Source organism: Babylonia areolata, chromosome 32, assembly GCF_041734735.1.
Source record: "Babylonia areolata isolate BAREFJ2019XMU chromosome 32, ASM4173473v1, whole genome shotgun sequence".
Classification (NCBI taxonomy): Eukaryota; Metazoa; Mollusca; class Gastropoda; order Neogastropoda; family Buccinidae; genus Babylonia; species Babylonia areolata.
In genome coordinates, this window is record NC_134907.1 from 17,435,490 (window position 1) to 17,449,083 (window position 13,594).

The 13,594-nt window shown below is 41.6% G+C and overlaps 1 protein-coding gene across 3 annotated transcripts in view; it reads left to right on the top strand.

Moving 5' to 3' along the window:
* The window catches only part of LOC143276516 (programmed cell death 6-interacting protein-like), a 43,014-nt gene that overhangs the window by 24,398 nt on the left and 5,022 nt on the right, over positions 1–13,594 (top strand). For 2 of the 3 annotated variants that reach the window (XM_076581058.1, XM_076581059.1), the window contains exons 12-15: positions 772–931; positions 4,361–4,509; positions 5,955–6,089; positions 7,371–7,545. In XM_076581058.1, coding sequence (XP_076437173.1) covers positions 772–931; positions 4,361–4,509; positions 5,955–6,089; positions 7,371–7,545 — 619 coding nt within the window. Of the gene's footprint in view, positions 1–771; positions 932–4,360; positions 4,510–5,954; positions 6,090–7,370; positions 7,546–11,532; positions 11,617–13,594 lie in introns of all 3 variants that reach the window. The other variant, XM_076581057.1, reaches the window with a different exon arrangement.

The window sequence follows — 13,594 nt, forward strand, 5'->3', positions numbered from 1 at the left end:
GTAATGGTTCTTCCTCGGCAACAGCAGCATCATTCAGAATTTTGGCAGTTTCAACCCAAAAGCTTGCTTTGACTGTACTGGTACAATGATTTTTTTTAATTCTTCTTCTTCTTCTTCTTCTTCTTCGTTCGTAGGCTTCAACTCCCACGTTCACTCGTATGCACACGAGTGGGCTTTTACGTGTATGACCGTTTTTACCCTGCCATGTAGGCAGCCATACTCTGTTTTTGGGGGTGTGCATGCTGGGTATGCTCTTGTTTCCATAACCCACCGAACGCTGACATGGATTACGGGATCTTTAACGTGCGTATTTGATCTTCTGCTTGCATATACACACACGAAGGGGGTTCAGGCACTAGCAGGTCTGCACATATGTTGACCTGGGAGATCGTAAAAATCTCCACCCTTCACCCACCAGGCGCCGTCACCGTGATTCGAACCCGGGACCCTCAGATTGACAGTCCAACACTTTAACCACTTGGCTATTGCGCCCGTCATTTTTTTTTTTTTTTTTTTATTCAAAACTGGAGGCTGAATTTTGCATCTGTAGAAAAACTTTTTTTTTTCTTCGCATGCATATTTCACAAGAATTCTTCACACGCAAATTTCACATTCTTTCGGGGTCTCTGGAATTTCATTGAGAGAAGATCTAAGAAGTTGTATCCATCACGCTCTGTGTGTGTGTGTGTGTGTGTGTGCATGTGTGTGTGTGTATGTGTGTGTGTGTGAGGCGGAGATTAAACAGGCATTGCCGGTGTGTGTGTGTGTCAGGCGGAGATAGAACAGGCGTTGCCAGCAGCGGGCAATGCGGGAGCCTTGCAGGGGAACCCCATCGTGCAGGAGCTGCGGCAGATGTGTGAGCAGGTGGAGACAATCAAGGCCGAAAGGGAGGTCATTGAGAATGAGCTGAAGAACGCCCAGTTTGACATGTGTAAGTCCCCCTTTTCTTTCTTTTTTTTCCTTTGTGTGTGTGTGTGTGTGTGTTTTGATCAACTTTATTTTCAAGGTCAAGGTGGACACATTTTCATCAGGTGTAGATAACAGTGCAATTTTATAACAAATAATAGTCATTATACTTAGCATCAGCATAGAACTAAGGACCCTTTGCTTAGCTAATATGTGTCAAGCAACATAATGTGAAAAGAACATAATCCATTTACTGTTTTCTAAAAAAAAATAACATATGTAGTATCTGATGTATCAGAAAGTCCACTTTTGTGTGCTGCCTGTCCCTGGAGGGTTTGAGACAAAAGTGTGGAGGCAGGAAGAGCGAGATTTTCTTTTCTACGTAATTTTGCCAGAGTGACACTTTTGGTTGCCATGGGTTCTTTATCAGAATGCCGAGTGAGTGCTGCACTCACGACTTTTTCTATCATCTCTTTCAGAATGCCGAGTGAGTGCTGCACTCACGACTTCGGTTGTCTGTCATCTCTTTCAGAATGCCGAGTGAGTGCTGCACTCACGACTTCGGTTGTCTATCATCTCATCTGAATGACAAGACACTCAGTTTGATTTTGTCCATTCAAACTTGGGAGAAAGGGCAAAGAGGGTGGATTCGAACCCAGACCCTCACGGCCACTGAATTAGCAGATGAACGTCTTATCCATTCTGCCATTTCTCCTCTTCCTACTTCCTACATGGTAGGAGTGAAAACGGTCATACACGTAAAAGCCCACCCGTGTGTACGAGTGAATGTGGGAGTGGCTGGCCGCATAGAAAGAAGAAGATTGGTTTTCATTAGGGAGAGTTTGCAGACCCACTTTCGTCTGATTTTCATTGGAGATTCGACGGGCGCAATAGCCGAGTGGTTAAAGCGTTGGACTTTCAATCTGAGGGTCCCAGGTTCAAATCACGGTGACGGCGCCTGGTGGGTAAAGGGTGGAGATTTTTACGATCTCCCAGGTCAACACATGTGCAGACCTGCTAGTGCCTGAACCCCCTTCGTGTGTATATGCAAGCAGAAGATCAAATATGCACGTTAAAGATCCTGTGATTCATGTCAGCATTCGGTGGGTTATGGAAACAAGAACATACCCAGCATGCACACCCCCGAAAGTGGAGTATGGCTGCCTACATGGCGGGGTAAAAACGGTCATACACGTAAAAGCCCACTCGTGTGCATACGAGTGAAAGTGGGGGTTGCAGCCCACAAACGAAGAAGAAGAAGAAATTGGAGATTCCCTGGTTATTTTTAGCAAGAACCATGTACGCATACGTGTCTTCATTTCCTCTTTTTCCTCGATCGCTGAAAGACTAAAAGTGTGTTGTGGAAATCAGTGTCTTGATGAAAGGATTTTGAACATATTCGGTGACTAATTTTTGTAAGTTTATGAGATATATTTGGTTTTATGATCACACCCATTATTTTGCTTTGTTCACTTTGGGCATGTTTCTTGTCACATTTCTGCCATTACGTATTTGAAGTGATCCATTTATAAAACTGCCTAAAAGTTGTCTGAACAAAGGCAGCACAGGAGGCAGCGGGGTGATATGATCGATTGCTACAAATACATACACGGAATCTACAAGACCAACAATCCCGAACTATCACCTGCAGTAAGTAGAGACAGAAGAGGCAACAGTTTAATGTTAAGTAAATCACATTGCAGGCTGAAAGTGCGCAGCTCCTTCTTTACAGAGCGAGTCGTTAATATATGGAATGGTTTGCCAGACAGTGTTGTGACTGCCCCAACCATGTTATCCTTCAAGACTAGGTTAGACGCTCATTGGGCCAACTCTCCAAGCATATATGATCCAGTATGCTATCATTAGGCCACGCATGCTGGCATACTGTATCCAGTTGAACGACGAACAGGCCTTCCAGGCCTAAAACGTCTGATCCAGTTCAAGTTCAAGCAGTGCCAACTCTGAGAAGCCAGTTATGGTGGTAGGCTGCCCATGATGTTATGTGACCTGCATCTCGCTTTGCAAGCCACAAAAGGCTCCCCATGAAAGTGGACCTGACCCCCGAAAGCGGAGTATGGCTGCCTGCATGGCAGGGTAAAAACGGTCATGCACGTAAAAGCCCACTCATGTATATGCGAGTGAACATGGGAGTTGCGGCCCACGAACGCAGAAGAAGAAGAAGAAAGCGGACCTGCAAACCCTCCTATTTCTTTCTTCTTTCTTTTTGTATTCAATGACCAACATCGACTTGCTGGTGACTCTGTCGTAGTTGATGCATGCTGGGTATTATCATGTCTCAGTAACCCACCGAACGCTGACATGGATCAAAGGAATTTAAACGTGTGTATTTGATCTGTGTTCGTAGACACACAAAGGGGATTCAGGCACTGGCAGGTCTGCACATATGTTGACCTGGGAGATCAGAAAAATCTCCACCCTTCTTAACCCACCAGGTGCCATTATGGAGATTCAAACCCGGGACCATCAGAATAGAATAGCATACCAAGTGTACCGGGGTCACAAGGAACATTGGGGGGGATAGTACATAACAAGATAGAACATAAATAAAAAATCAGCACAAACACAGATGCAGTAGAAATTAGGATACATACAAGTGCATGTCAATATAAAAACTTGTGCATACTCACACATGCACGCACTGCACACACACACACACACACATGTGCACGCACACACACACGTACACGCACACACACACACACACACACACACACACACACACGTTTGAACAGAAGCCACATATTACATGTTGATGGGGCTGATGACTAGATCTTCAGATAGATGGTTGTTGATTGTACAATTCTTGTTATCAGACTGGATTTGTTCAAGAGACAGGACAGGGCATTGACTGCTTTCGGGGAAAAGCTATTGGCGAAGCGATTGGTTTTCGTCCTTATATTTCTGTACAGTCGACCAGAGGGGAGCATCTCGAAAATCCCAAAAGCTGGATGTGATTCGTCCTGGCTGATTGATTTTGCTTTTTTGAGTCGCTGCTTATGATATATGTCTTCTAGAGAAGGTAGATCATCCCCAGTGAGTCCAGTGCTCTAACCACTCGGCTCCTGTTGTTGCATCTGTTATGCATATGTGTGTGTATGTGTGAATGTGTGTCTGCTTTTTTTTTTTTTTTTTAATACATTTATTTGCTTATTTATCATCATTGTTGTCTTTTTTATTTATTTATTTTATTTATTTATCTATTTATTTTATTTTCATTATTATTATTATTATTATTTATTTTTTAATTATATTATTATTATTTATTTATTTATTTTATTTTATTTTATTTTATTTTTCTCAAGGCCTGACAAAGCGCGTTGGGTTGCGCTGCTGGTCAGGCAGGCATCTGCTTGGCAGATGTGGTGTAGCGTATATGGATTTGCCCAGAGCGCAGTGACGCCTCCTTGACCTACTGAAACTGATACTGTTGCAGCCAGCAAGTTCTTCGCGGCGCTGGCGGCGGACGGGGCGATCAACGAGGAGAGCCTGTCGCAGGGTGAGCTGGACAGGGTGTTGGCTCCCCTGAGGCAGCAGGTCACCGACAGCATCCAGCGACAGGAGACCCTCATGGCCCGCATTCAGGTCAGCAGCGTCTTCTTCTTCTTCTGCGTTCACTCGTATGTACACGAGTGGGCTTTTACGTGCATGACCGTTTTTACCCCGCCATGTAGGCAGCCATACTCCGTTTTCGGGGGTGTGCATGCTGGGTATGTTCTTGTTTCCATAACCCACCGAACGCTGACATGGACTACAGGATCTTTAACGTGCGTATTTGATCTTCTGCTTGCATATACACACGAAGGGGGTTCAGGCACTAGCAGGTCTGCACATATGTTGACCTGGGAGATTGTAAAAATCTCCACCCTTTACCCACCAGGCGCCGTCACCGTGATTCGAACCCAGGACCCTCAGATTGACAGTCCAACGCTTTAACCACTCGGCTATTGTGCCCGACAGGTTCAGGTTATGGCATTTTGTGAGGCCTGACTAAGCATGTTGGGTTACGCTGCTGCTGGTCAGGCATCTGCTTGGCAGATGTGGTGTAGCGTATATCGATTTGTCTGAACGCAGTGACGTCTCCTTGAGCTACTGAAACTGTGAGCATGCACACACTCGTAACACGAGGGATGTGTGACATGGAATGAAAGATGTAAAAGTCTGACTTTTAACCCAAAACAAAACAAAACAAAAAAAGAACTCAACATTTTTAATGGAGAAAAAAAAGCAACAACTGTGAAACATTGGGGAAAAACAAAATTTCACTCTTAAAACCAAGCTGGAATTTGAACCCAGGGTTTCACTACTGAAAGCTGAGAGGTATCACTTGGCCATTGCGTCCACTGTCAGGAATCTGGGATTTGAACTCTGGACCTAAGCGACAGGAGACACTCATGGCCCACATACAGGTCAGCAGCGTTACGTTTCCCGTAGCGTCAGGGTTCCCAGGGAGGTGGTGGGGATGGTGGGTTCAGGTTATGGCTTTTTGTGAGGCCTGACTAAGCGTGTTGGGTTACGCTGCTGCTGGTCAGGCATCTGCTTGGCAGATGTGGTGTAGCGTATATGGATTTGTCTGAACGCAGTGATGCCTCCTTGAGCTACTGAAACTGAAACTGTGAGGAGCTTGTTTTTTTGCGTGTGTGTGTGTGGGTTTGTTTTTTTTTTGTTTTTTTTTCAAATTTTGTGCTGTTTTTATTGGTCTGTGTTTCCTGTAATGGTGATGCTATGTGGAAAATGGTACAGTGTATACGTGTTACAAATTGAAAAGCTAACTAAAGAAATTGTTTATCTATCTGTCTGTCTGTCTATCTATCTGTCTGTCTGTCAATCTGTTTATCTCTCTCTATATATGTTTTTTTTCTCCAAACAACAGACTATTGAGGCACATAAAATCACATGACATGACTCATATATATATATATATATATATATATATATATATATATATATATATATATATACCAGATGATTGAAAAAAAGGAAGCAGTTGGACTCACAGAAAAACATTCTTTTGGCTGAACGGTTTTCAGAACACCAACACAGAGTTCACGCAGGCCAAATCGTCCAATCAGAGCGCGGCGCAGAGGGAGCAGATGCTGAAGGACCTGGCGTCTGGCTTCGATAACTTCATGGAGCTGAAGAGCAACCTGGAGGAGGGAACAAAGGTATGACCCTAATTTTTCATCATGCATCACTGTGCATCATATTATTGTTATGATAATAATAATAACAAGAGAGGCAAGGCCTTCAAGACTCACTTGTGATACACTTAAAAAAAAAAAAATCTAATCGTTAAAATGTGTTCTGTATTTGTTATTATAAAGCTTTGTGTTAAAAAAAAAAGAAAAAAAAGAAAGAAAGAAAGTCCTAACCAGATTCGAATTAAGTCCCCTAGCATTAATTACAGAGTTTGCAAAATAAATAAAACTACCATGCTTAGCAAAAGAAGTTCCTGTTTGAACAAAAAATGATAATAATGACTGCTCTTGTTGTTGGGTCAGAATATCAGATCAAAGTGCCAAGTTTAGAGAATACAAAAAATATAAATATAACAGTAAATGCAGTTTGCTTATAATTAGGCTTCTTTTTTAAATTTTTTTGTGCCCATCCCAGAGGTGCAATATTGTTTTAAACAAGATAACTGGAAAGAACTGATTTTTTCCTATTTTTATGCCAAATTTGGTGTCACCTGACATAGTATTTGCAGAGAAAATGTCAATGTTAAAGTTTACCACGGACACACAGACACACATACACACACACACACACAGACAACCGAACACCGGGTTAAAACATAGACTCACTTTGTTTACACAAGTGAGTCAATAAAAATAATGATAACATTTTCAGTTCTACAACCTCATGCCTCTGCTGGTGCACACACAGACACAAACACACACACACACATAAAAGACACACATACACACACACACACATCTACACTCACACACACACATAACAGACACACTCACACACGCACATGTATACTTTCCAAGCTATATTTTGTTGTAAAATTTTATCGGATATGTGTTTTGTTTGCATCTGTTATGTTGGCCAGTCATTAAAATCATTCAGTGTTTAGTATTCAGTACATATTTCCAAGCGGATTAATTAATGAATATGCATCATATTATAATAATGATAATAATAAAAATAATGATAAACTCAGTTCTACAATGACCTCACACCCTTGCTGGTGCACACACACACACACACACACACACACACACACACAGACACATAATTTCCAGTCAAATTAATTAATGTGCATCGTATTATAACGATAGTTATAAAAAAAACTATGATAAAATGTCCAGTTCTACAACGACCTCACGCACATACATCGTACTATGATAATAATAGTGAAAAACAACGATGAAACTACAACAACCTCACACCCCTGCATCGTATCATAGTAACAACAGAAATAATGATTAATTTTCCAGTTCTACAACGACCTCACCCCCCTGCTGGTGCGGCTCCAGACTAAGATCAACGATTTCTGCTTCGCCCGAAAGACGGAGAAGGACGAGCTGATGGGAGACCTGCAGAAACAGATCGCCAATACCCCCAGCCAGCCCCCGCCCGCCACCCCTCGCTACCAGGGTGGACCCGGCACAGGTAAGAAAGGGTTGGTGTTGATGATTGTCAGGGGTGGATCGCCTTTGTCTTGTTTCATTTCGTTTCTCATTCATTGGTGTTTTGTTGTTGTTTTTTTTCCTTGGTTCTGATGTATATCTATTTTGTTGTTGTTTGTTTTGTTTTTTGGCCACCCGCCACCCTCTCGCTGCAAGGGTGGATTCAGTTCACAGGTAGGGGTGTGGATGGTTCAAGGGTGGATCGTCTTTGTCGTGTTTGTTTCGGGTTTTTTTGTTTGTTTGTTTTCTTTCCTTGGCTTGTTTAATATATATATATATATATATATATATATATATATATATATATTTTGTTGTTTGTTGTTGTATGTTTGATGTTGTTTTTTTTGCATTCCACCCACCACCCCACACCACCAGGGTGGATTTGGTACAGGTAAGGGGTGTGTGGATGGTTGTAGGTAGGGTGGATCGTCTTTGTCTTGACATTTTTGATGTGTTTGTTTTATTCCCTGGCTTCTGTTTTTGTTTTTGTTGTTTGTTGTTTGTTTGTTTGTTTGGTGGTGGTGGGTTTTTTTTCACCACCCGCCACCCTGCAGTATCAGGGTGGACCCGGCTACAGGTAACAGATGTGGACAATTGTCGGGTGGATTGTCTGATTGTTGTCTTGTTTTCTTTTTATTTGTTAGGTGCTCTTTTTTCAGGTTTTTTGTTTTGTTTTGGTTTTTGCCACATGCTAGAGTGTGGTTAGTGGGTGGTTAGTGGGTGCTAACTGGGTGGTAAGTGGGTGGTTAGTGGGTGCTAACTGGGTGGTTAGTGGGTGCTAACTGGGTGGTCAGTGGGTGCTAACTGGGTGGTAAGTGGGTGGTCAGTGGGTGGTAAGTGGGTGGTCAGTGGGTGCTAACTGGGTGGTAAGTGGGTGGTAAGTGGGTGCTAACTGGGTGGTAAGTAGGTGGTCAGTGGGTGCTAACTGGGTGGTCAGTGGGTGCTAACTGGGTGGTCAGTGGGTGCTAACTGGGTGGTCAGTGGGTGGTCAGTGGGTGCTAACTGGGTGGTCAGTGGGTGGTCAGTGAGGGGGTGTGGGCTGTTTCGGGAGAGTCCTCAGTGTTCGTTCTTTCCGTTCTACATTCTTTCCTTTCCTTTCTCATCTTAAAATGATTTTGATGCTGGATATTTTGATGGCCGTTGTTGCATTTTTGTTGTAGTTGTGTGGACTCTTGGGGAGAGTTGTCTGTCTGTCTTTCTTTCTTCCTCGGCTCTTTTTTTTTTTTTTTTTTTTTAAATGTTTTTTGTTGTTGTGTTGTGTTGTGTATGTGTGTGTGTGTTGTGATGTTTGAAAGTTTTTTTTTTGGGTCTTGTGTAATGAGTGCTTGATTTTAATTTAATTTAATTTTATTTTTATGGCTTATGTGGTTTTGGAAAGCGTGTGTTGTGTTTTTTGATTGGGATTAGAGATTGTTGTCTTTTTATTGTTGCTTTGTCTTTTTCAGAATGATTAGAAGTCTTTTTGATATGGTTATTTTTGTATTTTGTATTAGTGTTACTGTGAGTTTGGAATTGTGGTTTGTTTTAGCTTGAGATTGAATATACTTACCATAGTTTTTGTTCAGTTGGAAACCAATGCAACATTCTTGGTTGTTGTGGTTGTTTTTGTTTTTTTTTATGTGTTTTTAGTCTGTTTTTTTTGTGTGTGTGTGTGTGTGTGTGTTCGCATGAGCAAATTTACATAAGCTTTTTTCTTTTTTAATCACCTTTCATTGTGTTGTTCAGAGTTATACGAGGTGTGTCATTTTCGTTTTATCACCTTCCATTGTGTGTTGTTCAGAGTTATACGAGGTGTGTCATTTTTTGTTTTATCACCTTCCGTTGTGTGTTGTTAAGAGTGATACGAGGTGTGTCGTTTTTTGTTTTATCACCTTCCATTGTGTGTTGTTAAGAGTTATACGAGGTGTGTCATTTTTTGTTTTATCACCTTCCGTTGTGTTGTTCAGAGTTATACGAGGTGTGTCATTTTTGTTTTATTACCTTCCGTTGTGCGTTCTTCAGAGTTATACGAGGTGTGTCGTTTTTTGTTTTATCACCTTCCATTGTGTTGTTAGGAGTTATACGAGGTGTGTCGTTTTTTGTTTTATCACCTTCCGTTGTGTGTTGTTAAGAGTTATACGAGGTGTGTCATTTTTGTTTTATCACCTTCCATTGTGTGTTGTTAAGAGTTATACGAGGTGTGTCATTTTTTGTTTTATCACTTTCCTTTGTGTTGTTCAGAGTTATACGAGGTGTGTCATTTTTGTTTTATCACCTTCCATTGTGTGTTGTTCAGAGTTATACGAGGTGTGTCATTTTTTGTTTTATCACCTTCCATTGTGTGTTGTTCAGAGTTATACGAGGTGTGTCATTTTTTGTTTTATCACCTTCCATTGTGTTGTTAGGAGTTATACGAGGTGTGTCATTTTTTGTTTTATCACCTTCCATTGTGTTGTTAGGAGTTATACGAGGTGTGTCATTTTTGTTTTATCACCTTCCATTGTGTGTTGTTCAGAGTTATACGAGGTGTGTCATTTTTTGGGGTCACTTTCCATTGTGTTGTTCACTTCCTCTGGTGTTCCTCTGGTGGTGTTTGGTGTTGTGCTAAGTGTGTTGTTTTCGCTCTCATGGTGGCAAGCTTCTGTGCTTGAATTTAGCTGTGACATCATTTTTGCTGAGCTACAATGTAAAGTCCACTTGTTGCTTTGTTCACCCTGCATCTGCCCACTTACACTTTTTTATGCATTCATACCTGCCTGTACAATGGAGTTTTAACTCTCTTCATACGAACGACAGAATAGGCGATGACGGTAGCGTTTTACTGCTGCTAACATCATTGACACATTACCAACGGCAAGGTTCTGAGATTGAAGAGTTGGTTGAATACAGCGAATAGCAGATTACTGAGGATGAAAGCTATAGGCTAGGCCAGTCAGAGTCAACAGCAGACGGGGTTTCTGTTGGTGGAAAAAGAAAGAAAAGTGGCAGTTGCCAGTGAGTTAAGGTTGAGTTGAGTCTGACAAGGCCGGTGAGATAGGACAGTGGCAGTGAATTCAGCTGGTTGTAGGTTTTAACCCATTCATCCTAATGGAGTTTACAGCCTCGGCAGTCTTCCATGCCATATTGATGCAGAAAAAAAAAAACTGCAGATTTTTTTTCCTCTCCAAATAATTTATATGATTACTGCCGGAAAAAGAGGGCGCTGGTCAGGGTGGTAAAGGGGAGGTTACCTACTTCCGGGAGGTTACTGGCCATAGCTTTAATTTGACTTTAACCTGGGTGTTTAAACCTTTCACTTCCGACCTCAGATATATCCGCAGTTTTGGGGTGACTGCATTATCAACAGTCGAGCCAGTCATTTGAACATGCTTGCTTCTTGCAAATGGCGACTGCCTTGATGTGTATTCAAAGCAATGCCTCAGCTGGATTTTGAAGAGGTGGCTAGAATTTTGTTTGATTTTCCACACAACGTTGGCAATAGCAACTACGAAAACAAGGAAGGGAGACCAGTCCTCACTCCCTGCCACTTAGTGTCTCTTTTGCGTTGGTGTCTGTTTTGTTCGCTGCGTTTTGTCACGGAATGAAGTCATCAGTTTGATTCAGTTTTTGCCACCAAACACTTTCTTCGGTGTGTTTGTTCTTTGGCGTTGACAGATGACTGGTTCAGTTTCACACCTTCACACCTTGCTCACCAAGTTCTACAACAGTCCGTTCAGAAACAAAATTTTACTTTTTTTTCTTTGTTTTTCTTGGGCGGGGGGGACATTGCAGACTGGTGTGTGTCGGTATGTCTGCCTGTGTGTTGCGAACCTTTGTGTGTGCATGTGTATGTGTGCCTCTGTGTGTGTGTGTGTGCACGCACGCGCACGCTCATTTGTGTGTGTGTCTGTGTGTGCCTGTGTATGTGTGTGTGTGTGCATGCGTGCGTGCGTGCGCGTGCTCCTTCGATTGAAACCCCCTCCCCCTCACTTGCTCTCCTCCTCCGACACAGATGCGGTGGCTAGCGGCGAGAACAGGAAGGTTCCCCCTCCCCGCCCTCCTCCCCCCACCCTCCCCACCAGTGCTGGTGCCGCCGGTAAATCAAGTTTTGTGTTTTTTGGTGTTGTTTTGTTGTTGTTGTTATAATGTGCATGTTTGTTGTGTTGTGTGTTTGTTCTTCTGCTTCTTATTAGTATATTATTATTATTATTATTCCCGCATGCTTTTGCACTTGTCTTGCTTCTTCTTGGTGTGATCTGCGTGATGTAGGCTGCATCAAAGATGTTAGATAATAGAATTCGTCTTTGTCAGAGTAATGAAAGAGAGTTGTTCGATTACAGAACTTGACTTGGTTACGGTAATGGAAAAGAGCTGTTAAGCTATGGAAGAAAGATGTTAGATTACAAAACTTGTCTTGTTTCTCATTAAGGGACGCAAGCTGTTAGATTACATTTATCTTGTCAGTCATGGTTATGAAAGAGACCTGGTGGGGGTTGGGTGAAAGAGAGATGTTGAAAAGGGCTGTGAAGAAGAGTTTCTTGCGTTTCAGTGGTCTTCATTGGTTGAATGAACCGATGAAGACTGTCAGGCCAGGTGGAAAGGTTTCTTGGATTTTTTTATGTGTTTATAATCAATTGTGTTTGATTGTCAAATGGCTTCTTTTCATCAGCGATAAGAGGTGGTGGTTTTTTTGTTTGTTTGTTTGTTTGTTTTTTTTGCAGCTTCCGATTTGTGGAGAATTTAGGAAATCATGGCAAGGATTTAGGAAAGTTTGAGATGACGCTTGAGATCCTTTCTCATCAAAGCTTAGCATTTCATGGAATTATGGGATTGGTTTGTCCCAGGTAGAGCAATGGCAGTGTTTAAGGAAGAGTTGTTGCTAGGAGCGATGTTTTTACACAAAAGGATGGAGAGTTAGTGGAGGGCTTGCATTGCTTAATTCCCATTTTTGTGCCTGTGTGTGTATGTGCGTTAGGTGTTGTAGCGCTTATATTTATGTTTGTTTTTTGGGTTTTTTTTTTAAGGTGTAGGCTTTGTTTTTTGTGGAAATCGTGGCGTTTGTCTTTTTATGCACTTCTTGCATATACCCATCTTTAAAGTTATATTTGTATACTATATGTGTATGATTGAATGTTTTTGGATCACTATGGACATTCCAAACAGTCTTAACACTCTCTCTCTCTCTCTCTCTCTCTCTCTCTCTCTCACACACACACACACACACACACACACACACACAGACACACACACACACAGACACACAGGTTCAGAACAAAACAAGATGATGCCATTAATGAAACAGTTATGAACATCATCAAGCTTGATGAATGATTATTATTGATATTATTATTTCTTCTTCTATTTCTTCTTCCTATCATCATCATCATCGTTATTATCCTCATCCTCCTATCATCCTCCTTCTCCTTCTCATCCTCATCATCATAAATTGTGATTTATACAAAAAACAAATCACAAAAACCATTAGCAGATGGGTGGTGTCTTACAAAGAGGTCTTGATCCTTTATTGAACCATATTTCTTTGTAAGACCCTGCTAATCCAGAACAGCTTTGCGATCTCCGTTTTTGTATAAATTAGATTTGATAATGATGCTCACAATGATGATGATGATGATGGTAAATCTCTCGCTTTTTAAGTGGATGCGTTACCTCTTGGCCACCCTTCTACTGTTGCTTCTTTACGAGAAAAATTGATATCATTTGGCCACAAAGAGTACTTAGTATAGTTGTGCTAATTGCTATCCAAAAAAAAAGGAACAAATTGTTCTCCCTTCAGAAGGTGGCAGCTGTGAACCTTTTTTTTTTATTTTTTTATTTTTTTAACCTCTCTGTTTTTGCTAAATGCCTTTCACGTTTTTATGTTTCCATAAGGATTTTCCTTAAGCTAATTAATGATATGCATGAGAAGGGTTTGTTGATAGCTTGCAAGTCATTGCTGACTTTGGATCATCTGACTTACTGCAGACTGATTAACTAGCAACTGCCTGACTGATATTAACCTGATTTAAACTTACTTGCTTGCTGAATGATCAAACTAACCAATCAGCTAACTGGCT